General features: G+C 43.0%; 1 protein-coding gene across 4 annotated transcripts in view; it reads right to left on the reverse strand.

Annotated features, from left to right (window-relative positions):
- DGKK (diacylglycerol kinase kappa) overlaps positions 1–27174 on the reverse strand; it is a 345826-nt gene that overhangs the window by 117821 nt on the left and 200831 nt on the right. For 3 of the 4 annotated variants that reach the window (XM_040405535.1, XM_040405533.1, XM_040405536.1), the window contains 8 exons: positions 16755–16863; positions 16521–16660; positions 15968–16049; positions 12223–12314; positions 6111–6210; positions 5066–5303; positions 4876–4980; positions 3613–3706 (listed from right to left, as the gene is read on the reverse strand). In XM_040405535.1, the coding sequence (XP_040261469.1) occupies positions 3613–3706; positions 4876–4980; positions 5066–5303; positions 6111–6210; positions 12223–12314; positions 15968–16049; positions 16521–16660; positions 16755–16863 (960 nt within the window). The remainder of the gene's footprint in view (positions 1–3612; positions 3707–4875; positions 4981–5065; positions 5304–6110; positions 6211–12222; positions 12315–15967; positions 16050–16520; positions 16661–16754; positions 16864–27174) is intronic. The other variant, XM_040405534.1, reaches the window with a different exon arrangement.

Raw genomic sequence — 27174 nt, forward strand, 5'->3', positions numbered from 1 at the left:
GCCTGGTCATCTGGCGCAGCACCCCATCACTCTCCTTCATGGTCAAATAGCCCTTACTTTCAAAGTTTTCCCAATTTTTCGGCTGACTGACTGACCTTCATTTCTTAAAGTAATGATGGCCACTCGTTTTTCTTTACTTAGCTGCTTTTTTCTTGCCATAATACAAATTCTAACAGTCTATTCAGTAGGACTATCAGCTGTGTATCCACCTGACTTCTCCTCAACGCAACTGATGGTCCCAACCCCATTTATAAGGCAAGAAATCCCACTTATTAAACCTGACAGGGCACACCTGTGAAGTGAAAACCATTTCAGGGGACTACCTCTTGAAGCTCATCAAGAGAATGCCAAGAGTGTGCAAAGCAGTATTCAAAGCAAAAGGTGGCTACTTTGAAGAACCTAGAATATGACATATTTTCAGTTGTTTCACACTTGTTTGTTATGTATATAATTCCACATGTGTTAATTCATAGTTTTGATGCCTTCAGTGTGAATCTACAATTTTCATAGTCATGAAAATAAAGAAAACTCTTTGAATGAGAAGGTGTGTCCAAACTTTTGGTCTGTACTGTATATCGCAGGCCTCAATCAATATTTGGTGGAAACAGGTATATCGAACCCCTTAATCAGTAGTTTGTAGAAGCAGGTATATCGCAGGCCTCCATCAATATTTGGTGGAAACAGGTATATCGAACCCCTTAATCAGTATTTTGTGGAAGCAGGTATATCGTAGCCCTCAATCAGTATTTTGTGGACGCAAGTATATCAAACCCCTTAATCAGTATTTTGTGGAAGCAGGTATATTGCAGCCCTCAATCAGTATTTTGTGGAAGCGGGTATATCAAACCCCTTAATCAGTATATTGTGGAAGCAGGTATATCGCAGGCCTCAATCAATATTTGGTAGAAACAGGCATATCAAACCCCTTAATCAGTATTTTGTGGAAGCAGGTATATTGCAGCCCTCAATCAGTATTTTGTGGAAGCAGGCATATCAAGCCGCTTAATCAGTATTTTGTGGAAGCAGGTATATCGCAGGCCTCAATCAATATTTGGTGGAAACAGGTATATCGAACCCCTTAATCAGTAGTTTGTGGAAGCAGGTATATCGCAGGCCTCAATCAATATTTGGTGGAAACAGGTATATCAAACCCCTTAATCAGTATTTTGTGGAAGCAGGTAAATCGCAGCCCTCAATCAGTATTTTGTGGAAGCAGGTATATGGCAGCCCTCAATCAGTATTTTGTGGACGCAAGTATATCAAACCCTTTAATCAGTATTTTTTGGAAGCAGGTATATCGCAGACCTCAATCAATATTTGGTAGAAACAGGTATATCGAACCCTTTAATCAGTATTTTGTGGAAGCAGGTATATCGCAAGCTTTAATCGATATTTGGTGGAAACAGGTATATCGAACCCCTTAATCAGTATTTTGTGGAAGCAGGTATATCGAACATCTTAATCAGTATTTTGTGGAAACAGGCATATCAAGCCGCTTAATCAGTATTTTGTGGAAGCAGGTATATCGCAGGCCTCAATCAATATTTGGTGGAAACAGGTATATCGAACCCCTTAATCAGTAGTTTGTGGAAGCAGGTATATCGCAGGCCTCAATCAATATTTGGTGGAAACAGGTATATCAAACCCCTTAATCAGTATTTTGTGGAAGCAGGTAAATCGCAGCCCTCAATCAGTATTTTGTGGAAGCAGGTATATCAAGCCGCTTAATCAGTATTTTGTGGAAGCAGGTATATCGCAGGCCTCAATCAATATTTGGTGGAAACAGGTATATCGAACCCCTTAATCAGTAGTTTGTGGAAGCAGGTATATCGCAGGCCTCAATCAATATTTGGTGGAAACAGGTATATCAAACCCCTTAATCAGTATTTTGTGGAAGCAGGTAAATCGCAGCCCTCAATCAGTATTTTGTGGAAGCAGGTATATGGCAGCCCTCAATCAGTATTTTGTGGACGCAAGTATATCAAACCCTTTAATCAGTATTTTTTGGAAGCAGGTATATCGCAGACCTCAATCAATATTTGGTAGAAACAGGTATATCGAACCCTTTAATCAGTATTTTGTGGAAGCAGGTATATCGCAAGCTTTAATCAATATTTGGTGGAAACAGGTATATCGAACCCCTTAATCAGTATTTTGTGGAAGCAGGTATATCGAACATCTTAATCAGTATTTTGTGGAAACAGGTATATCGCAGGCTTTAATCAATATTTGGTGAAAACAGGTATATCGAACCCCTTAATCAGTATTTTGTGGAAGCAGGTATATTGCAGCCCTCAGCCAATATTTAGTGCAAGCAGGTATATGAAACCCCTTAATCAGTATTTTATGGAAGCAGGTATATCATACCACTCAATTATTTTTTTTACCACAACAGTTATATCACACCACCCTGTTTATTTGGGGCAAAAGGTATATCACAGCCCTCAATCAGTATTTTGTGGAAGGAGGTATATCACACCCCTCAATCAGTTTTTTTGGGGGACAACGTTTGTCCCTCTATATAGGTGTGGTATCGCAGCAGAACTGCACACAACTGCTGCACAATACAAATGCACTATAATATACTTTCTATGTTAGAAAGTATATTATAAGTATATCACACCCCTCAGTATATCACTGCTATCGATAGCACACCTGTAACAGTCCTTAAAAGGACTTTTGTGGCCCTATTAGCTAGCGTTTGGTGTCCCTAACAGCCTCTCCCTGCTCCACAAAGCAACCTCTCCCTACTCTGGCAAAACACAGAATGTATAATGGCTGACAGATCGGGTTCTTTTATAGGGTGGGGGTGTGTCCATGTGCTGAAACGTCTCAATTGGCTGTCCTGTCCCACCTGATGGATGTGTCATGGGTCAAAGTTCGGAGCAACGCAAAAGAATATGGCGCTGGCAGACATCGCCATATGTTTGCATGTCCGGCAAATCGCAAACACGCAAAGTTCGCCACGAAACGCACGCAATGCGAACCGCAAGAACTCTAATTGCTAATACACCCTTCCACATTTAGACATAGTCCTGGCCAGCCGTATGTTAATCCTGTACAACTCAACTGGGAATTACAGACAAGTTTGCAAGAACCTTATGGCCAGTCTTAAATTCTGCAGAGAGAAAGACTTTGGAGAGATGGAAAGGAGTACTACAACCCCCAACCTTGCTTAAAGCCATACATTGATATCTTGGGAGGTTTGTACTGTGAATTGTTTGTAACTGTGTTTGATACCGTTGGATGTACTACAACTCCCATTCTGAACTTTAGTAAAAAAAGGCATCTATTTTATACAACTGGCCTGGTAACTGACTCCAGCACCACTCGCTGAGTAAAGCACCTACATTTCCTGCCATTCAGTCATAAAACACCAAGGGCACTCTAACTATCATCATGCAGGAATACCAACATCAGGGTGTGCCCCAAGAGAAGAAAGGGTGCACCCTCCTGTCACTGCCCAACTCTAGAAAGCATTGGTGTGAGGATTGCCCTATGAATAACTGTTGTAGCCAGGGAAACTACCACTTCCATCCTCTGCTTCACTCCCACAATGTGTCAAAGATTTAGCAAAAATTATTTACAGCTGAATAATTCAAGCAGACTTACACAGAATCATCAGCGAAGTGAAGATGATTTAATGAGTATGGTCGATCTAGAATGATAGAGGAAGTTGTCGATGAAACTGTTCCACGTCTGGATGCTGGAAAAATAAAACTTATTATCATGTGCCAAACATAAAAATAAAGCAACCTGGTAAACATCTTATTAACATTTTCATATCAAAAGCTATTGACCCAATACAGGGCAATTTAGTGAAATTTTTCCATTGATAAGTGAGCTTAGGGCAGTGTTCAGGACAGCGCAAGGGCATCTGGAGATTGAGCGGTCTGAGTAATGGTTTTCACAGCGAATGGCGTAGCCCACTAAGGGTACTTTCACACTAGCGTTTTTCTTTTCCGGTATTGAGTTCAGTCCTAGGGGCTCAATACCGGAAAAAAACTGATCAGTTTTATCCTAATGCATTCTGAATGGAGAGCAATTCGTTCAGTATGCATCAGGATGTCTTCAGTTTAGTCACTGTACGGTTTTTGGACAGAGAAAATACCGCAGCATGGTGTGGTGTACTTTCTCCGTCCAAAATTCCGGAACACTTGCCGAATCCGTCTACAAATGGTATCCGTTTGCATACAGATTGCCGGAGCCTGTTGGAATCCAGCGACGCAAGTGTGAAAGTACCCTAAGATATGTATCGGAATACATGCAGACTACATCATGTAAACGGTTCAGAGTTTTTAAGACTAATTATAAACATTATTACTAGCCCCAATTACATGCAATAAAATAAAAATGTTCGAAAGGCATGCGTTGGAAGGTTACATAAGGGTACAGGTACATAGTTATTAAACAGGACCTGTCAGGCATTTTATGCTTTCCTATCTAAAGGTCTGGTTAGAATCTACTTCCTTCTCCCACAGAAGTTGAGTGACAGGTTTTCTTTTATACTATATATGCTCATACAGGAAAAACTGTCAATCAAAATCATGGAAACTGGGACTCATAGCTTTCTCTGTGAGGCCAGCAAGAATTTTTTATGGCTTGTTGCTTCTCAATAAAATAGCAGGGACTGTAAAATTATAAACGGCCTGTCGCGCATTCCTCCAAAAAAGACAAAATATATATATTTTTTATGCTAAAAAGGGCACACAAAAACAGAAACTGAGCAGACCTTATTATAGTCAATGGAGTCTGTTTGGCTCCATTTGTTTCAGTTATGTGCCAAATCCGGCACTTCTGTTATTTTTATTGTTCTGCTCCTCTAATGGAGCAGGACAACAGAAATTGCTAATGCTGATGTGAACGTGGCCTTACCCATGCGCTCGAGTTCTTTGTTGAAGTCTTCTGAGCATTCTTTTAGGTTCTGTGATGTTGCCGTATTGCTGAACACTTGAGTTTGTTTGTTTTGCTCATCCACAACTAAATGGGAATATATTAAAATGATATAATTACTAACCATTTATTGAGTAAAGTCAAACTGGAAAATCATTCAGATATGTCTTACCCTTCTCCGCCTGCTCAATAATCTGCTTCAAAGCTTTCTTTAAGCTATTGGCCCTCAAAATGAGTTGCTCTTTAGATTGGAAAATTTTTGCTACATCATCCTTTTCATTCAGTTCTTTGCCATTTTCCTTCAGTGCAGAGTCTGGGTGAAGGTTTCGTGGTGAAGGACTCAGTAATGCCAAGGACTCTTCATTAAGAGCTCGTACTAGTGAATCTAGCTTTTCGTTAAGCATTGAACACTGTTAAAGATTAATACATTTTTCTCAGCATCACTTTTTAACAAAGATTTAAAATGTGAACATATTTTAATGATTAGATATGGCCACACAGTCAGGTTTCCTGATGCAGTTTTTAAAGCCAAAAAAAGGAGTGAATTTAAAAAAAGGAGAAGTTGTATCTGTCATTTAAATTTTTTCTCCTTTTATGACCTATTCCTGATATTGCCTTCTAAAACTGTATCAGGCTATATGGTGAAATCCAATTACGAACAAAAATTGACATTTGTATGCTGCATGGTTGTCCATGGGGGTCATTTATTAAGACCGCCATTTGCACACCAGCCTTGATATACCCCTGTACCTCTAAAGGATGTGCTTAATTTATGATGAGGCCTCAGGGTTAGTGCAGGGCTAGATTGATACCTAATCCAGCTTGTAGCTATCTATACCAGTAAACTGTTGAAAATTAAGGTAAATGTGCCTGGGCTGATGGCCCCTCCCCCAACACACACCCTTTTTGAAAAGTGGGGAGGGCAAGGTGGAAATGTCGCATGTGCCTAATCTCCGGAAAAAAAACGCAATAATTCATGTAGTTTTTTCACATGTATTTTGTCTCTGTTTTTGAATTGTATTTAAGGCAAAACCTGCAGCAGGCTTTTCTGATGTTTGATTTTCTGATCCTGGGTGGACGTACCCTGAAAATGTAATCTACTTAGCTAGAACTATATTAAGCTGTCAATTGTCCGCACAAAGATCTGCATGGAAAATCCACTCATAAATGTCCCCCATGTGCATGTGGCCTCCTGCAGTAAATTAAATCTTTATTACCTTTCTAGCCATATTATCTGCTTCTTCACGGTTTTCAGCTGCCCGCTCATATGCCTTTCCCACTTCTGTGATAAAATCATTAACGGAAAGGCACAAAAACCTGCATATGAGTTGGATAAATAATATAACCATTAGAATAAAAACAGGCAATAACTGCACACTACATTGTTAAAAATGTCATCTAATATATAAAGCTGAGTGTATGTGTGTGTGTATGTCTGCTAAAGGAATCCACACCGTCGCATTTACAATCACAAAATTTGGCATACAGGTAATCAGGTGTCCGGGAAGGTTTTAGACCAGGTCTCAGCTCTCTAGGACGTACAGTTCCTGAGATATTCCCCAAAAATTTATTGGCCAATAGACGCTTGGTCACATGACCCTTATCAGCCAATAGAAGCTCACAAGCCGTTAACCTCCACATACACAGTTTTAACCCAGGTTTCCATAACAACACAGCCATTTATCTTCACTGCTGTAGGTGAGCTTTAAAGAAAATCTGTCACCAGGATAATCGCTATTGAAGTAAAGCCATGGCCTAATAGCACTTAGTACCTTATTTCAAGATGTGCCTTTGTTCCAGCAATAGATGTTTTTATCCTGTGAAAATCCAGTTTATTTGGTATGCTAATGAGCCAGTAAGGTTCCCAGAGGGCGTCACTCTTGCAGGAAGGAGCCCAGACACGCCCCCTGCCACAATGTGTCCACCCTCAAAAGATGAACTTAAAACCCTGCCCCCAGGTCCCGCTCCCCCTGATCCGGTTAGGTCACGCCCCCTCCCACTCCTCAGCCAACGGGGATTGAAAAAATAAAGGTAAAAATCCACTTCTGTCAGCTGCAGGGGTGGGAGGGAGGGTGCTACTGTCTGAGAGTGAGCTGTTCAAAAGGACATCCTTGTGTCCGTCCAGGCCCTGCGCCAGACGGAGGACAGGGAGTCTGAAGGGGGCAGGGTGCTGTATGTGTCACTGTTATAGTGGATAGTGTGGACACACACAAACATCAAATGAAATAGATTAAATTTACCCGAGCGAAGCCGGGTCCTTCAGCTAGTTTAAAATAAAAGCAGCATTAAAACTTCATTATACATGGGTTGGTTCTTAATCAGTAATTTTTTATTTTGAAACATGCAATACTGTAATGGTGGTCATACACCTAAATTACTTGTGAGTGAAATGCTCTTTTGGCTATTTCTTCCCAACTCACCCATACACGTGCACACCTGACTTTGAGCATGTATGTGTTTTCAATGGGAAGAGGGGAATTTTGCCACACTCCAAAATTCAGTGTGGTAAAATGTCCACATCTAACATTTTGTGCTAACTTCTAAAACTAGGTGTGATTAAACAAAGTTTTAGTAAATGTGAAAATCAACATTTTGCACAAAATCCCCCAAAAAATTAGATTAGTCTGACATTCTTCATATCTGAAGCCATCAGGAATTTCTGCCAATTTATGAACAAGAAGAACAATAGATCAGAGCAGATCCATTGAATTGCTTTAACGGGGTAGGCTACTTTCTGGCTAACGTGTGACCAATGTGTATGTAAGCTGACTATACGACACTCACTAATATAGACTTTGTTGATTTTCTGTGCTGTTTGCTATACTTCATAAATGATGTCCCCTTCATGGACAAATCTTCTGTGCTGTCCACACAGGAGACTTGTCCATAACATGGCCACAGATGGAGAGCTGTGTTACCAGGCACAAATAACTTTGGACACAAAGCCTTCTCCACACAAATACACCACATCTGCACTTGCATTGTTGGGAATTTAGTGCAGGTGTAGTGTGCTTAAATGGTGGAGACATCACATGGAGGTGATTTTCCTGGTTACAGGACCCTCCACCAGTCACTATTATATGGTCAAGACTTCTGTGTGGACAGCACAAAAATACTTGACCTACAAGGAAGTATACCTTACGAGATAAAGAAAATGGCACAGAATATCAGCAAAGACTGTATCAGTAAGTGCCATATAGACATCTTACATACACATTGATCAATGGTAGCCAGAACGGTAGCCAGAAAGTCAGGCTACTGGGTAGTAGATTATTTGGCCCACTAAAAAAAAAAAATGAAATTTGCTGGGATGTAAAATAGCTGAAGTCAAATGAAGACACTAACTCTAGGAAAATCCCACTGAAATTAGTGGGCACACTAACAGAAACTGTTCCCTGTCACATAATAAGTAGGGTTGAGTGAACACCTGGAAGTTTGGGTTCGCCGGGTTCGGCCGAACTTCGCTGCAAAGTTCGGTTTCGGGGCCCGAACTTGACCCCGGACCCCTATGAAATCAATGGGGACCCAAACTTTGGGGCACTAAACTGGCTCTAAAAAAGTCATAGAAAGGGCTAGAGGGCTGCAAAAGGAAGCAAAATAGGGGTAAGAGCAGGACAATTGCCCTGCAAACAAATGTGGATAGGAAAATTAATTAAAATAATATAGAATAAAAAAAAAAAAAGGAAAAAATAATGATCTTGAACTAGGAGACAGAGGTCAAAGTGGAGTAGGAGATTGAGGAGGCGGTGGAAGTGGCGGTGTAGGTGGAAGCAGTGGTGGAGGAGGAGGAGGTAGCCAACACTATTTTAGTATTTTTTTTTATTTATATTTTTTATAAATTTGGGAAGACCCCAAAACATTGGAAAATAGAAAAAAGAAAACAAAGAAAGTGCGCAAGACTATAACAATGGCTGGGTGCGGCCGGTATACTTGTCTATTCTGCACAAGGTACGGACAAGTCCTGTGGGATCCATGCCTGGTTCCTTTTAATGAACGTGAGCTTTTTCACATTGGCTGTGGACAGGCGGCTGCACTTGTCTGTGATCACCCCCCTGCCGTTCTGACAATACACTGGCCGCAGGGCAGGCCAGCACCTCCAAGGCGTAAAGACAAGCTCAGGCCATGTGCCCAATTTGGAGACCCAGAAGTTGAATGGGTCGGACCCATCAGTCAGTACTTGTAGGCGTGTGCACACGTTCTGTTCCACCATGCTGCTGAAATGCTGCCTCCTGCTAAGACATTCCATATCAGCTGGTGGTGCTGGTTGTTGAGGCGTGCTGACAAAGCTTTTCCACATTTCAGCCATGCTAACCCTCGCTTCTGAAGTGCTGGCGGTGCCCCAACTGCGTTGGTGACTTCTTCCTCCTCTTCTGCCTTCGCCTTGTGCTACCACTCAGGCCCCGGTGTCAGGTGGGAATGCCATCAGCAGCGTGTCTACCAGCCTGCACTTGTACTCGCGCATCTTCCGATCATGCTTCAGTGACGGAATTAAGGATGGCACGTTGTCCTTGTAGCGGGGATCCAGCAGGGTGGCCACCCAGTAATCAGCACTGAATAGAATGTGGGCAACTTTGCGGTTGTTGCGCAGGCAGTGCAGCATGTAGTCGCTCATGTGTGCCTGGCTGCCCAAAGGCAATGACAAGCTGTTCTCTGTGGTAGGTGTATCGTCTGTGTCCCCTGTATCCCCCCAGCCAAGCTCCAGTGATGCCCATGAGCTGCTTTGTCTGCCACCCTGCTGTGAACACGGTTCCTCATTATCCTCCTTCTCCTCCAGAACTGTGCCGTGGCTGGACAAACGTGTACTTGGCCTCTGTTGGTGTAGGATCCCACCCTCCGAGCCACTTGTGAATGACTGGCCTGATAACCGTGGAAATGATCCCTCTTCCTCCTCCTCTTCCTCCTGTGCCACATCCTCCTATATCATCGCCTGAAGCGTTTTTTCAAGGAAACATAGAAGTTGGATAGTAACGCTGAGGACTGCGTCATCGGCACTGGCCAGTTGGTGGAGTACTCGCACACATGCCACAAGAAGGCCCACTCGAAACTCCACTATCGCCTGCTGCTGCTCGCACAGTCTCTCCAGCATGTACAAGGTGGAGTTCCACCTTGTGGGCACGTCACATATGAGGCGGTGAGCGGGAAGGCAGAAGTTACGCTGCAGTGCAGACAGGTGAGCAGCGGCAGGGTGAGAATGCCGAAAGCGTGCACAGACGGACCGCACTTTCTGCAGAAGTTCTTACATATCGGGGGAATTTTTCAGGAACCTCTGCACCACCAAATTCAGCACATGCGCCAGGCAAGGGATGTGCATCAAACCGGCTAGGCCCAGAGCTGCTACGAGATTTCGCCCATTATCGCACACCACCAGGCCGGGCTTGAGGCTCAGTTGCACCAGCCTCTCATCGGCCTGTTGTTCCATGCCCATCCACAGCTCCTGCGCTGTGTGGAATTTTCCCCCCAAACAGATGAGTTTCAAAACAGCCTGCTGTCGTTTCCCCCTGGCTGTGCTGAAGTTGGTAGTGAAGGTGTTACGCTGACCAGATGAGGAGGTGGTAGAGGAGGAAACGGAGTAGGAGGCAACAGGAGGCAAAGAGAAACGTCCTGCAATCCTCGGTAGCGGAAGGACATGCGCCAAACTGCTATCCGCCTCAGGCCCAGCTGCCACTGCATTAACCCAGTGTGCAGTTAGGGATATATAATGTCCCTGCATGTGCTTACTGGTCCACATATCGGTGGTTATGTGGACCTTGCCACAGATGGCGTTGCGCGGCACCTAATTTTGTTCGCCACTTGGTTGTGCAGGGCGGGGATGGCTCGCCTGGAAAAGGCGGCTGGGCGCGACGTACTGTGGGACAGCCACTGCCATAAGTTTTTTAAAAGTCTCCGTCTCCAACAGCGGGAATGACAGCATTTCAAAGGCCAGGAATTTTGAAATGCTGGCATTCAGGGCCAGGGATCGCGGTTGGCTAGGGGGGTACTTACTCTTTCTCTCCAGTGTTTGGGAGATGGACAGCTGAATGCTTCCATGGGACATTGTGGAGATGCTTGGTGACGGACGTGGTGCCGTTGCTGCTACATCCTCTGTTTGAGGGGTGGAAGGTGCCACTATCACTCCAGAGGGGGAGGAAGAGGCAGAGACTGCAGCAGAAGAGGGACCAGGAGGAGCCTGAGATCTTTTGTGGTTTTTGAGGTGTTTACTCCACTGCAGCTCGTGCTTTGCATTTAGATGCCTGGTCATGCAGGTGGTTCTCAGGTTTAGAACATTTATGCCTCGCTTCAGGCTCTGATTGCACAGCGTGCAAACCATTCACGTTTTGTCATCAGCACATTGTCTGAAGAACTGCCACGCCTCTGAACTCCTTGGAGCTGGCTTTGGTGTGCTCAGTCCCTGGGTGCGGTGGGCAGTAGCAGGCGTACTGGCTAGGGGACGGCCACTAAGCTTTTGCACACTGCTCCCTCTTTTGCTGTGCGGCTGGTGCTTTGTGATCACCACCTCTTCCTCCGAACTGCACACGTCACTCGCATGACCTTGATTCCATGTGGGGTCTAGGACCTCATCATCCTCCACATCATCTTCCACCCACTTCCTCACCCCTGCCCATCTTGCCGGTCTGCACACTGCAGAAAGCCGCTGCAGTTGGCACCTGTGTCTCGTCATCATCAGAGATGTGCTGCGGTGGTCCTCTCATGTCCACATCCTGAAACATAAGTGTTTGGGCATCAGTGCACTCAATCTCTTCCACTTCTGGAGCAGGGCTATGTGGACAGCCCTCGGAAACCCTGCCAGCAGAGTCATCAAAAAGCATAAGAGACTGCTGCATGACTTGGGGCTCAGACTACTTGGCTGATTTGCAAGGAGGTGACGTGAAAGACAGATGCCCATGGGCTGCAGGTGCCAATTCTGTGCTTTCAGCAGGGGACCGGGTGGGAGACAATGTGAAGGAACTGGAGGCACTGTCAGCCACCCAATCTACTACCGCCTCACCATTCGTACACTGGTATTCAGGCCTACAAAATAACGCTGAACGTTCTGTCACCTAAGTGCACCTGAGGAAAGTGTCTCATTTGGACGTGTAGCTGGCACAGATCGACCACGTCCTCTCCCTGCAACAGGAGCTCCATCAACCCCAGCAGCACCACGACCAGGGCCACGTCCCTTATTTCATGCTCTCCTCATTCTTTGAGGTCACCGAACTCGAACCCAAAGTTTTCCAGCAAAGTTCGGGTTTGGGTTCCGGGTACCAAAAATCGCAAAGTTCAACACTACTAATAAGACAATGACAAATATTGATGTGAATACTTTTTTTCCGCAGCAGACTGCCCACTTACTTAGCAGAAGAAATGACATCACAGTGCTTATCTGATTCCAAGATCTTAGCTAGATGAAATGCAACAGAATCGGCATACTGAGAAATCTGCATCTACAAAAGGAGGAGAACAGTTTAGGAAAGAGATCATAAATGCTGATATATAGACTATTCTAGCACTTTTTTTCTGACCGGCATGGTTTTACGTAATACTTGTATTCTTCATGAAGTAACAACCTTGTTATTTCTCACTGAAATACATATGAATAAATGGACTACTGGACATGACCATTCTCTTGTCAACACGGTGTGTCATACTACACCACTGTCAGCAAAATTAATGTAGGCCAGAATGTGTAGGTAAATGCCACATTGACAAGTGGAGTGGTGGCACCCAGTTGTCAATTTATCCATGTATTTCATAGAGGAATAACAAAGAAATAGAGAATTCTAAGAAAAGATGCTCAAGAATTGTAATCTGAAAGAGATTACAAAATCTTCTGAAAATTGGAATGTCAAGAGAGCTCCACAATACTCTATAAAGCTCTATAAGATTTCTCTTGAAAAAATATACAGGGTGGCCCACGAAAAAGCAATAGTACAACGAGATGAACGAGCAAGTGGATTGTATTTTTTTTAATTGCCCACAAGTCACAAAAGCTGCTAAAAGTGGTCCCCATTCATGTCTATGCACCTTTGGGCATGTTGTATTATATTGGCTGATACTGCTTGCAGCTCTTTAACAATGATGCTGCAGAATAAAAAAATTCCTACTTTTTCCAACAAGATGGGGCAACATGCCGCACCTCACAGAACTCACTCGTACGGGTTCATGAACTGTTTATGGAGGAGTAAGGGGTTATGGCCACCACGTTCCCCAGACTTGTTCACATGTGATTTTTATCTGCGGGGAAATTTAAAACAGAAAGTGTCCGCTAACAATCGACATACCCTGGATGATCTCAAGGAAGAAAATCACAAACATTATCTGTGGCATCACTGATGAAGAGCCACTTTTTTGTGGGCCACCCTGTATAATAAATTGTAAGCTGGACAGAATAAAATAAGTATATACAGTATGTGATGGCTGTGCAAACTACTAAAAAAAATACAAAAATACATGGTTTGGAACACTTTACATTTTCATTAAAGGGGTTGTCCAGGATTTTATATTGATGACCTATCCATCTATCTAATGGAACAGCACTGTGCTTGGTAAGCTGGCTACGGCGCCTCCTCAAGCAGCTGATTGGCAGGGTGTTGGACCCCCGCTGATCTGATATACAGTCTTGTGAAAAAATTAGGACACCCTTTGAAAGCATGTGGTTTTTTGTAACATTTTTAATAAATGGTTATTTCATCTCCGTTTCAACAATACAGAGAGATTAAAGTAATCCGACTAAACAAAGAAAACTGAAGAAAAGTCTTTTCAAGATCTTCTGTAAATGTCATTCTACAAAAATGCCTATTCTAACTGAGGAAAAAGATAGGACACCCTTGCCCCTAATAGCGAGTGTTACCTCCTTTGGCTGAAATAACTGCAGTGAGACGGTTCTTGTAGCCATCTACCAGTCTTCGACATCGGTCTGAGGAAATTTTACCCCACTCCTCAATGCAGAACTTTTTCAGCTGTGAGATGTTTGAGGGGTTTCTTGCACGTACAGCCCTTTTCAAGTCACCCCACAGCATCTCAATGGGATTCAAATCTGGACTTTGACTTGGCCATTCCAGGACTCTCCATTTCTTCTTTTTCAGCCAATCTTTGGTTGATTTACTAGTATGTTTTGGGTCATTGTCATGTTGCATGGTCCAGTTCCGCTTCAGCTTTAATTTTCTAACTGATGGTCTCACATGTTCTTCAAGCACCTTCTGATACACAGTAGAATTCATCGTGGATTCTATGATGGTGAGCTGACCAGGTCCTGCTGCAGCAAAGCAGCCCCAAACCATGACACTTCCACCTCCATGCTTCACAGTTGGTATGAGGTTCTTTTCTTGGAATGCTGTGTTTGGTTTACGCCAAACATGTCCTCTGCTGTTGTGTCCAAATAATTCAATTTTGGACTCATCTGTCCAAAGAACATTATTCCAGAAGTCCTGGTCTTTGTCAACTTTATCGCTGGCAAATGTCAGTCTGGCCTCGATGTTTCTCTTGGAAAGCAAAGGTTTCCTCCTTGCACACCTCCCATGCAAGTTAAACTTGTACAGTCTCTTTCTGATTGTAGAGGCATGTACTTCTACATCAACAGTAGCCAGAGCCTGCTGTAGTTCTCGAGATGACACTTTAGGGTTTTTGGATACCTCTTTTAGCATCTTGCGGTCTGCTCTTGGGGTGATCTTGCTGGGGCGACCAGTCCTGGGCATGTTGGCAGTTGTTTTGAAAGCCCTCCACTTGTAGACTATCTTCCGGACAGTGGAATGGCTGATTTCAAAATCTTTTGAGATCTTTTTAAATCCCTTCCCAGACTCATAGGCTGCTACAATCTTTTTTCTGAAGTCCTCTGACAGCTCTTTTGCTCTCACCATGGTGCTCACTCTCACTTCAACAGTCAGGAGCACACCAAACTAAATGTCTGAGGTTTAAATAGGGCAAGCCTCATTCAACATGCAGTGTAACGATCTACTAATTATGTGCACCTGGTGTGATATACCTGTGTGAGATCTGAGCCAATTTAAGAGGGAATACATGTGAGGGTGTCCTATCTTTTTCCTCAGTTAGAATAGGCATTTTTGTAGAATGACATTTACAGAAGATCTTGAAAAGACTTTTCTTCAGTTTTCTTTGTTTAGTTGGATTACTTTAATCTCTCTGTATTGTTGAAACGGAGATGAAATAACCATTTATTAAAAATGTTACAAAAAACCACATGCTTTCAAAGGGTGTCCTAATTTTTTCACATGACTGTATATGATCTATCCAGAGGATAGGTCATGAATATCAAAATCTCAGAAAAACCATTTTAACATAGCATACAAAAGTTTCACAGTTAGGCCTCTTTCACACAAGCGAGTTTTCCGTGCGGGTGCAATGTGTGACATGAACACACAGCACCCGCACTGAATCCTCCCCCATTCATTTCAATCGGTCTGTGTTTTTTTTCAAGCATCAGTTCTGCGTTGCGTGGAAAACGCAGCATGTTTTATATTCTGCGTTTTTCACACAGCCCTGGCCCCACAGAAGTGAATGGGGCTTTAGTGAAAAACGCATTGCATCCGGAAGCAAGCGCAGGTACAATGCGTTTTTCACTGATGGTTGCTAGGAGATCTTGTTTGTAAACCTTCCGTTTTTTATCACGCATGTGAAAAACGAATCAAAACGCATTGCACCCCTGCGGAAAAAACTGAACAACTGAACGCAATCACAGAAAAAACTGACTGAACTTGCTTGCAAAATGGTGCGATTTTCACTCAATGCACCCTGAACGCATCCGGACCTAATCCGTCACGCTCGTGTGAAAGGGGCCTTAGGGCTCTTGCATATGGCTGTTATTCGCCCGTTCCTTGCATTGGGGACCGCAATCGGCTGCCGCAACAGATCCAGACCCATTCAACTTAAATGGGTTGGTGATCCTTTCGCACTTCAAAAAAGTAGAACAAGTTCTATTTTTTTGCAGTGCGGAGGCACGGACAGAAACACCACGGAAACACTCAAGTGAACGAGTCCACATCTGTGATGCGGGGAGCACACGGCCAATGCTCGCATATTGCAATCAGTGAAATATAGCTCAGATCACAAGCTCCAAAATGTCTAGCAAAGTTGTGGTCACCTGAATCCTTGGGTCTCCATTTTCATCTTCTCTGTCCGGTGGTGGTGAGTGCTTTGGGGATTCATATGTTAAAATACTCCACCTGAAATAAACAGAAATAAAAATTACACTTTACAATACTTAAGAATTCTGTATGGCCAAACAGGGCAGATTTTCTGTCATGAAATTACTGCGGCGGACTTTGTCGTGATTTTGCTGCAGGTTTGACCACCCTATGCAAAACGTGAAAGCTGTGGTGGACATCTGCAACATAAACTGACATGCTGTGGATTTAAAATGTACACCACAGGTCAATTTTTGCTGAAGATATGTTTAGCAGTGTGTGGATGAGATTTCTTAAAATTTCACCCACTTTGATGGTACCGTAAAATGCTCTGAATTTGCCACACACAAATCTGGGTCTGAAAATTCAAAGTGATTCCTCCTAAGTGGATTATCCTTAAATCTACCATCTATAGCTTTTGTTTTATTTTAGATTCTTGTAGCTTTCGAAGCTACTTGTTACATGGTATAAAATTACTGCATCAGGTATTCTGGCGCTCTTCGTACGTACCTGTCAAGCATTTTTGTAGTGGCTCGTTCAAGCTTTTCAAGTATTTGAAGCAGCTGGGCATCATCATCACAGAGACTTCCCCAACCCAGAACTCGGGCCAAGTCATTTCCTGTGCCAAGTGGCAACACACCGAGTTGGCACTATACATATATAAACAATAATAAATTCAAACAGGCAGTGCAACTAGGATTATTATAAATGAGAGCTGACTACAAAATGATATATATATTTTACCTGTTTGTGAAGTCCCAGCTTGTCAATTTCAGAAAGTACCCACCCCACACTGCCATCTCCACCACAAACAAGGATACGAAATGTTGAGAACTTCTGGAACAGGCGAAGTCTAGGGAAAATTTGTGAATTCATGTTTACTCTTTAGTAAAGTAATTTTCGAAAGTCAAGCGTCATAAAAATGCATCTTTTAGGATGGAGGAAAATGTTGAAATGTTATCTATTACCAGAGACATACCTTCAATGTGGGGAGACCACACAACTGCTAAGGGGCCTGGGGAGAGGGGGCCCCACGCCGAACTCCTTCCTCTTCTCGAGGCAAGAAAACAATGATTTTTCATGTAGTGGCAACTACGGTAGGTGGAGCTCAGTGCAAAGAGATCAATGGTATGTAAATTCCTAGGCACTGAGCTGCCCCTTGTGATGGCTGCAGGGAGACAGCTTTGAAATAGAAGAAAAGCAGATTTATCATTGTATTTATACCAGTTGTCTGGGGGAAAATACATTGAAAAATATGGTGCTCAGAATGAGTGCTATAGTTGTGAAGCACCATGTTTTCAGCCATAGAAGTGGAATTAAGGAGTGAGGTGGAAGGCAATGTACTACAATTTTTTAAATGAAAATTTATTCAGCTTAGGATCCATTCACACGCCCGTAGTGTATTTCGGATCTGCAATACACCTGGCCTGGCCGGCACCCCCATAGAACTGCCTATTCTTGTCCGCAATTGCGGACAAGAATAGGATACGTTCTATTTTTTTGGGAGCCGCAGACTTTAAGATCGCGGCCGTGCTCCGGCACTGTGTGCTGTCCGCATCTCTTCCGGCCCCATAGAGAATGAATGGGTCCGGATTTGTTTCGTAACGTTGTGGAACAGATCCGGACCCATTCTACGGACGTGTGAAGTAAAATGTAAATTTGTCAGAGAACTGGGTAATTGCGGCTTGCATTCTGCGTTGCCTGGTAGTGATTAACGCACGCATACTGGGAAGCTGGGTGGAGGAGAGAGGGCGCATAGTAAGATTGGCTATGGGGCCCTGTGAGATCTGTGTACACCTCTGTACATTACTGTATGTTGCCGATCATGCCCAGTCCCAGTAGTCATGCAGCCATGGCTCAAGCTTCTGACCATGTATGGTTGCTAGGCAACCAGATGCCAACTCCTCTGCTTCTATGATGTCCTCTGCTAATGGCAGAAGCTCTCCATCTCTCTACTACCGACTGCATCATATTGCCATGGTTACCTGGCTCCTAAATGAAGTTTGCCTGCCGACCTATTTAATGTGGACTCTGGCCTCACCTCCTTCCCTGAAGATCAAAGTACACAAGAACCTCACTATTGTTCTTGTTACTATATTTACTATGGTCTAATCCTTTGGACGGTTGCCTGACTCTTACATGGGTTGGAAATGTTCAATTTCTAGCTGCACATTTGCTGGAAACAACACATGCATGCAGCGAGTAATAGGGATTATTAAATGGCTACTGATGGGTGGTCATGTGATCAGTCCTATCCATCAGTGGTCCCTATTGACTTATACTGGTGACAGACAGGGGAACTAGCACATGCGCAGTCTGTACCAAATGCAAGTGAATCATCTCATAATCTGGTTTGCTTCCTTGTGACCCCTATTCAATTGATGTGCCCAGGATAGATTCCTGTCCTGATAGTGTTATAGTTCCTCAGTGCGGCTGCTGTCTTTTGGTTCATTCTAAGAACCACAACCTGGGAATCTGGCTGGGAAAGTCCATACCTCCTTGAGAAGATTTGAGGGTGAAGACTGGGGAGATTCTATAGACTTTGTACCCCAGTCAAGCAAATATCAAACTGATTATACCTTAGAGGATTCACAAGACAAATGTCATATTTTAATGCCAATTGGCAGCAAAATTTGCCTTAACAACATAGACTGTACATTTTACTGTGGATTTTACCACACTACATTGAAAGGGCTGAAATCCACATTGAAAATATGCAGCAGCAGTTTACTTCTACCACAGATCCATTTCCACGTGGAATATCTCCACAATGTATAGATGAGATTTGTTAAAGTTACTGAACTACACTGCAAATCCTCTGCAGCCTTTACGCTACTTGTGCATTTATTCTTGCATGATTAAGGCTTATCCACACTGGCACAGAGCTTTCACAGCTAATCCTATGTGCATTTCCATACATGTGTAACGCCCCAGAGTGGCATTACCACCTTTTGCACCCCTCCACTATCTTTAATGGGTGATTCTGTGTCATTTTATACATCTATTACCATGTCCTGCACCATGTGTATTTGTATTCCTTTGCAAATGTTATGTTAAAGTGCAATGTGCCTGGTTCACCAGCAGATGGCGGCACCTCTGGCAGAGCTGTGTTAGCTAGAATGGAACTCTTCTTCCATTCCAGCCCTCTCTCTAGACAGGGAGGAGTTCAATGTTCATGAAGGTCAGACTAGAGTAGCCCCTGCAAGGGGAAGGTCGAGTGCAAGTCAGCAGAGCACACCTTCAGCTCTGTTGGGCAATGGGCACAGAGGCCCAAGCTGCAAGCCTCACAAACCAGGAGTAAAGTTCCCTGGATAAAGATAAAGACTACCGAAAACTAAGTTCAAGAGAAAGGAAAAGCTTCTATTTAATCCTGATAGAACAGCAGAGCTAGAGAAAGTGACAGATGTAGCCGAACCGAATGTGTTTGCCTGCCAGATTTATGCCAAAACCTGCTGATAACCAAGACAAAGTTGAAACATTGTTTGGAAGATAGTTTCCTGATGAGTGTTTATTCAAGTAAAGTTGTTATCAACTATACACAAGGTCTGGACTCCATTTATTTCATCATCCTCTCCACCACCTATTCACCCTATTTGCTCTGCTTTGTCCAACAAAGCCTGGGGTCCAGCATATCCAGGTAGGAGCACCGTGACATGTGCAACACCATTAAGGGACATTATTACAACACTCTGGCATTCCTACACCTGGGTACCACCAACACCATCTACCTAAAGGGACCCTGTCCCCTGTTGCTGCAATGCGACTCGCGTCGCAACAAATTTACTTAAAAACAACCCCAGACGCATGTATGGACGCTGCACACGCTTCAGCATTTTGTGTTTTTTTTTTGCCATTTTTGTAGCATTTTGGGGGTCAGTGATTTCTTTTTAGAAATGCAGCACGGTTCTAGATACTTTTTTTTCTGGTATTTTTCTTGCCTATATGAACTTCAATATACCATAAAATGTCAAAATGTCAAAAAAAAGAAAAAAAAAATGCAACCAAATCTTCTAGTAAAGTAAGGGTACTTTCACTCTTGCGGCAGAGGATTCCAGCAGGCAGTTCCGTCGCTGAAGCTGCCTGCCGGATACATCAAAACGTATGCAAACTGATGCTACTTGTCAGATGGATCAGGATCCTAATCCGTATGACAAATGCATTGAAATGCCAGATCCGTCTCTCTGGTGTCACCCGTAAAAACAGATCCGGCATTTATTTTTTTTCACATTTTTTGCGGTCTGAGCATGAGCACGGATTCATTTGCCGGAACACTAGGGGCCGGAGCCGCCATTAATGCATTTCAATGGGAAAAAGCCTTAGGGTACTTTCACACTAGCGTTATTTTTTTCCAGCATTGAGTTCCGTCCTAGGAGCTCAATACCAGAAAAGAACTGATCAGTTTTATCCTAATGCATTCTGAAAGGAGAGCAATCCGTTCAGGATGCATCAGGATGTCTTCAGTTCAGTCTTTTTGCCTTTTCAGGACAGAGATAATACTGCGGTTGCGGTTTTATCTCCGTCCAAAATTCCAGAACAAAATGCATTAATAATCCGGCCCTGAATGTTCTGGCAAAACGGATCAGTTTTTGCGGTCTGCGCATGCTCAGACTGCAAAATATTTGAAAAAAAATAAATGCCGGATCCGTTTTTCCGGATGACACCGGAGAGACGGATCCACCATATGAATGTATTTGTCAGACGGATCAGGATCCTGATCCGTCTGACAAATGCCATCAGTTTGCATACTGATGGATCCAGCAGGCAGTTCCGGTGACGGAACTGCCTTCTGGAATCCTCTGCCGCAAGTGTGAAAATGACTGAAGCCTGTGGTGTTTTTAATATGCATTTTAAAGTGCCAACATAAATAGAGTGTGGGCTCCCTCTCTGACCCCATATTAGCCTGGTAAATGGTGATAAAACCTTAGGCTGTATATCATGTCACATAGATTAATAAATAAGTGAAAGGCAATACAACCAAAACCATAGAGTTGGGCAACCAGACCTAATAAAGAATAGAAGCAGCAGAACAATAATTATAGCTAGCATATACCATCTGGCTAATAAAAAAGAAGCAGATTAGAGAGAACCTGTCACCATGAAATGCAGAATCTGCAGGCAACGTGTAGAAGGTAATGAGCAGATTGAAATATAGTTTTGTGGGGAATTTTTCAATGAAACAAGTAATTCTATACATTTAAATCCCTGCTCTTCCTGAGCCGAAGACAGCTCAGGCCTGTTTAACATCTTCGTTTATGCAGATTTGGCAGGCTGTTTAGGCTGGGAACAGCCTGCCGGATTCGTCACTAACGGAATTCTATCTGGCACCATTCACTATAATGGGGACAGGCGGCAATCTGGCTGAAACCCGGCAAATATGCCAAGAAGTGGCCGGATGAAGACCGGGAACAGCCTGGCGGATATGCATAAACGCAGATGTGAAACAGGCCTTATTCGGCTATTATCAGTGACTGATAGCATTTCCTGTGTAAGTATGTATACAGAGATAGCTGTCAGTTACTGATAAGACAACCCCTTGTACAACTGAGCTCAGAAAAAAAGACACTTAAATTCCAAGTTTTACTGAATTTACTCAATTCACAAAACTATATATGAATCTTCTCAGCTCCTCCTGCTCTATAACATGCTGCCTGCAGATTGCATTGCATTTCATGGTGATAGGTTCTCTTTAAGGGGAATGCTGTCTCTTAGTAGTCTTCCACTGCCACTCACCAAGAGGGCACATACTTAATCTTATCTTTACCGGACTCTGTTCCCTATCTAACCTCACCCACTCACCTTTTCTTCTATCTGACCACAATACTTACATACTCATCTCTCTTTTCTTTAACTGCTTCTCTGGCTTACAAACAAGCACACCCTCATAGTAAACGTCCATGTTTTTACTTTTACCTAATTCCACGTTTTAATGAATTGTATGAATCACACACACAAAAAAATAGTAATAATAATAAATAAATAAAATAATAATAATAATATACAGTCAGGTCCATAAATATTGGGACATGGACACAATTCTAACATTTTTGGCTCTATACACCACCGCAATGAATTTGAAATGAAACGAACAAGATGTGCTTTACCTGCAGACTGTCCGCTTTAATTTGAGGATATTTACATCCAAATCAGGTGAACGGTGCAGGAATTACAACAGTTTGCATATGTGCCTCCCACTTGTTAAGGGACCAAAAGTAATGGGACAGAATAATAATCATAAATCAAACTTTCACTTTTTAATACTTGGTTGTATATCCTTTGCAGTCAATTACAGCCTGAAGTCTGGAACGCATAGACATCACCAGACGCTGGGTTTCATCCCTGGTGATGCTCTGCCAGGCCTCGACTGCAACTGTCTTCAGTTCCTGCTTGTTCTTGGGGCATTTTCCCTTCAGTTTTGTCTCCAGCAAGTGAAATGCATGCTCAATCGGATTCAGGTCCGGTGATTGACTTGGCCATTGCAGAACATTTGACTTCTTTCCCTTTTAAAACTCTTTGGTTGCTTTTGCAGTATGCTTTGGGTCATTGTCTATCTGCACTGTGAAGCGTTGTTCCAGAACTGTGAAGGCTTTTCTAGATGTCGTTTGGCAAACTCTAATCTGGCCTTCCTGTTTTTGAGGCTCACCAATTGTTTCCATCTTGTGGTGAACCCTCTGTATTAACTCTGGTGAAGTCTTCTCTTGATTGTTGACTTTGACACACATACACCTACCTCCTGGAGAGTGTTTTTGATCTGGCCAACTGTTGTGAAGGGTGTTTTCTTCACCAGGGAAAGAATTCTTCAGTCATCCACCACAGTTGTTTTCCGTGGTCTTCCGGGTCTTTTGGTGTTGCTGAGCTCACCGGTGCGTTCCTTCTTTTTAAGAATGTTCCAAACAGTTGTTTTGGCCGCGCCTAATGTTTTTGCTATCTCTCTGATGGGTTTGTTGTGTTTTTTCAGCCTAATGATGGCTTGCTTCACTGATAGTGACAGCTCTTTGGATTTCATCTTGAGAGTTGACAGCAACAGATTCCAAATGCAAATAGCAGACTTGAAATGAACTCTGGACCTTTTATCTGCTCATTGTAATTGGGATAATGAGGGAATAACACACACCTGGCCATGGAACAGCTGAGAAGCCATTGTCCCATTACTTTTGGTCCCACAACAAATGGGAAGCAGATATGCCAACTGTTGTAATTCCTACACCGTTCACCTGATTTGGATGTAAACCCTCAAATTAAAGCTGACAGTCTGCAGTTAAAGCACATCTTGTTAGTTTCATTTCAAGTCCATTGTGGTGGTGTATAGAGCCAAAATTTTTAGAATTGTGTCCATGTCCCAATATTTATGGACCTGACTGTATATATATATATATATATATATATATTGTAGGGAGGAACAAGGGGCCGTCATTGATGGTCGGTACGTGTCACCGAGGTTCCTGGCCTTGGTGAGGTAAGAGACGATTTTTCTCAAGTGTCAGTATTGCAGATTGCAGTCTGACACTTCAGCTGTTTAGTATGGCTGTAAAGCTGATCCGGGACGGCTTTTACTGGGAGTAGCCAAAGTGCTGGGTGGGTGGCTACTCCCCACCTTCCAGGCCGGGTCTTGGCAGGCTTAAAAAGCAGTCAGCACTATCAGGTGGGGTGGATTTTACCTCCATCTGACAGTGAAGCTGTGGAGTCATCTGTGATGAAGGCTGAAGACTACAAACAGGCGTGCAGGCCACCTGGAAAACTGCCAGTGAACTGTTCTGTGGCAGAGCATTCAGCCGGGTGTGAACTGACACCTAGGATTCCAGGTGAACATTGTTTTGTTTTGCTGTTTATGAACAAGCACCAAGACTGTTATGTTTTGCTGAGTGTGAATAAAACACTGAAGTTTGATTTACAACCTGGTTCCTTGCCTCTATACTGCTTCTGCTAACCTGTCCACCAAAGCAAATCCCCATAATATATATATATATATATATATATATATATATATATATATATATATATGCTCCTCCTGCTCTATAACACGCTGCCTGCAGATTGCATTTTATGGTAATATGTTTCTTTAAGGAAAATACTGTTCGAATCTAGTTTCCTTCCAACTCAAAGGGATTGTCATATACCAAGCCCCAGGTTCTGCCACCACATTTATCAACCACGTTAGCACCTGTCTCCTACACATCCTTTTTACTGCCATCATCATGGCTGGCTTCAGCATCTCCACTGACATATGACATACAGCTGCCTCCAGACCTCTAACACTTACCTCCTTTGGCCTCTCATAGTGGTCCTCCACTGACACTTACAGAGAGGGTCACATACTGGATCTTATTTTTATCTGTTCCCTATCTAACCTTGTGTGGGGTCTGTGCTCCTAAACATAAATGCATAACGGCATAGGTAGGTTTAGTGTGAACTGAGACCACCTTGTTGCTTGGTAGGTTGGCTTAGATGTGTTTTGATCAAAATGTATTGACCAGGTGTCTCAGATTTTATCAATAGAGTGAGGGCTTAGTCCATATGTTATGCTTGCATCTATTATTATAATGCATTACTTTCTGTGACTGTATAAATGTACATCTGCAACATTCATTATCATATCGTGCAGGATGTTTTATTTTGAATTTTTTTCTGTGATTCCCTATCTAACCTTTCCAACTCTCCTCTCCTTATATTTCACCACATTTGACTCACCATAGTTCACAATCCAGCATACCCTCGTAGGAACCTTACATGTCTTGACTTTTACCCGCTTCCTGACTCTTCTGCCACTCTCTTGCATGTGCTCACTTCATGATGCAGATGCAGCCACCATTTTGTATAACACCACAATAACTTTGGCTCTTAACTCAGTCTCTCCCTCACACACAACAGAACTCGCTGAAACAACAGGCGACCCTACCACACCATGTTGTAACTGAGGCAAGCTTCCAGGGTTGCAGAGCAGCTATGGAAAAAAAAACTCACTCCAAAGAACATTTTAATACATATAAAGAATCCCTTCTCAATTTCCAGTCTACGCTCACTTCTATAAAACAAGCCTACTTCACAACTCTGATATCTTCTGTCTCACAGCCATGAACAACAATTTAACACTTTCAACTCTCTACTTTGTCCCCCAGTGCCCCTTCCAACATTCTCAAAGATGTTTCCACCCTGCTCTCTAGATTGCATCTCCCCACCTGTGCACTTCACCCAATCCTATTCCACCTCATCCCCAACCTCACCTCAGTGTTTATCTCATACAGTACCTAACATAACGTTTCAAACTATCACTAACCACTGGTGTCTTCCTCTCCTCTTTTAAACATGCAACCATCACACCCATCCTTAAAAATTCTTCCCTTGACCAGTCATCTTTGTTTAGCTATCGGCCCATTCACTATTACCATTTACCTCAAAACTCCTTAAAAATAGTAATAATTTTTATATAGCACTGCCATATTCCACAGTGCTTTACAATTCTGAGGGTGCATGTACAAATCAAAATAGACATTACAGGATTATAGGCTAATATATAATTGAAACACTAGGAGTGATCTATGAGAAAATGGGGGTGACAAAAAAGTAAAAAATGTTTTGTAAAATGATCTAACCATATTTGTACTAAATAGAGTAGTGCATATGTTGCTACATACATGAGCTAGTGCATTGAATGCTGGGATTACTGCATACCTCTGAACTTTCAAAATGAGCAAAGAGGGACACAGCACACCGCAGCAAAAATTTTCTGCACTAGGCCACCCCTCTAAAACTGCCCAAAACATATATACCTAATCCCAACCTGTCCCCTAAATGCCCCCACATAGTAGTTATTTACCTTTTATGCCACCACACAGTATGTATGCCCACATTGTACCTCCTTCACAGTAGTTATGCTCATATATGTGCCTCCTCACAGCAGCAATGGGAGATATGTGCCCCCTCATAGTAGCGATGCCCAGATATGTACCCCCTCACAGTAATATGCCCAGCTGTAATATGCCCAGTTATGTGTCCCCTCACAGAATTATGCCCAGCTGTGTGCCCAGTAATATGCCCTGTTATGTGACCCCTCACAGAAAGTAAAAAAAATAAACTCCACATGCTCATATTGTTCCTAGCAGCAGCAGCAGGACATCGGCTGCTCTGGTCTGTGGAGGAGGAGGAGCCGAGGCTGACTGTAGGCTGGCCCTGCCCCCCACACAGACCAGAGCTATGGAAAGCTGGCAGGGGGAAGGAATGATGGAGCAGGGAGCCGATGCCGGTGACGGTTCTCTGAGTCATCATTACAGGCAATTACAGGGACAGCTGCCTGAGAGCGGGACATACCTCCCCCATACCAGGACCGCAGGACAGCCACTGAAATCCGGGACGTTGGGAGGTATCTTACTGTAAGATGCTTTGCTGGATCTGATAATTTCTAACAATGCAGAGCTTGTGGGAAATGCTACTGTTCCTGAAACACTAAGTAATAGAGTGATCACAATATAATTATATTCCCCCTGAACTATAAAAAGCAAACTGTCTGGGAGAGCTGCACTGAATTTTAAAAGGACCAATTTCCCCGATTGAGAGCAGCATTTCAGGGCATAGACTGGGAGAAGATACTGTCACAGACATAATATTATGAGGATAAATGAGAGAGGTTTAAATCCGCATTGGGTAATTACACTGCAAAATCTATTCCTGTAGCTAACAAGTATAAATGGCTAAAAGTAAACCCCACATGGCTTACACCTACCATAAAAAGGGCAATAAATGACATAAAAGAGCATTTAAAAAACAAATCTGAGGAGTCAGCTGTAACCTTAAAAAATGTACAAAGGGCCTAATAAAATCTGTAAAAAAGAGATACAATCTGTAAAAATACAAAATGAACAGCAGGTGGCAAAAGAGAGCAATTTTTTTCCCAAAAATGCATTAAATATATAAATGATCAAAAAAAAACAAGGTTAGAGCAATTAGGCTCCTAAATAACGATAAAGGGGGATGGTCACTAAACTAAAGCGAAAGGTAGAGTTACAAAAAAAATTTTTTTTAGCTCTGTATATACAAAAGAAGAGAAAGGGGCTGATATCTGTGGTGCCAGGGCTGTTAGTACATCCAGTGATATACTCACATGGCTAACTGTAGATACAGTCCAAGACAGGTTAAATGTGAACAAGGCTTCATGTCCAGTTGGAGTACACCC

The sequence above is a fragment of the Bufo bufo genome, chromosome 8 (assembly GCF_905171765.1).
Source record: "Bufo bufo chromosome 8, aBufBuf1.1, whole genome shotgun sequence".
Taxonomy (NCBI): Eukaryota; Metazoa; Chordata; class Amphibia; order Anura; family Bufonidae; genus Bufo; species Bufo bufo.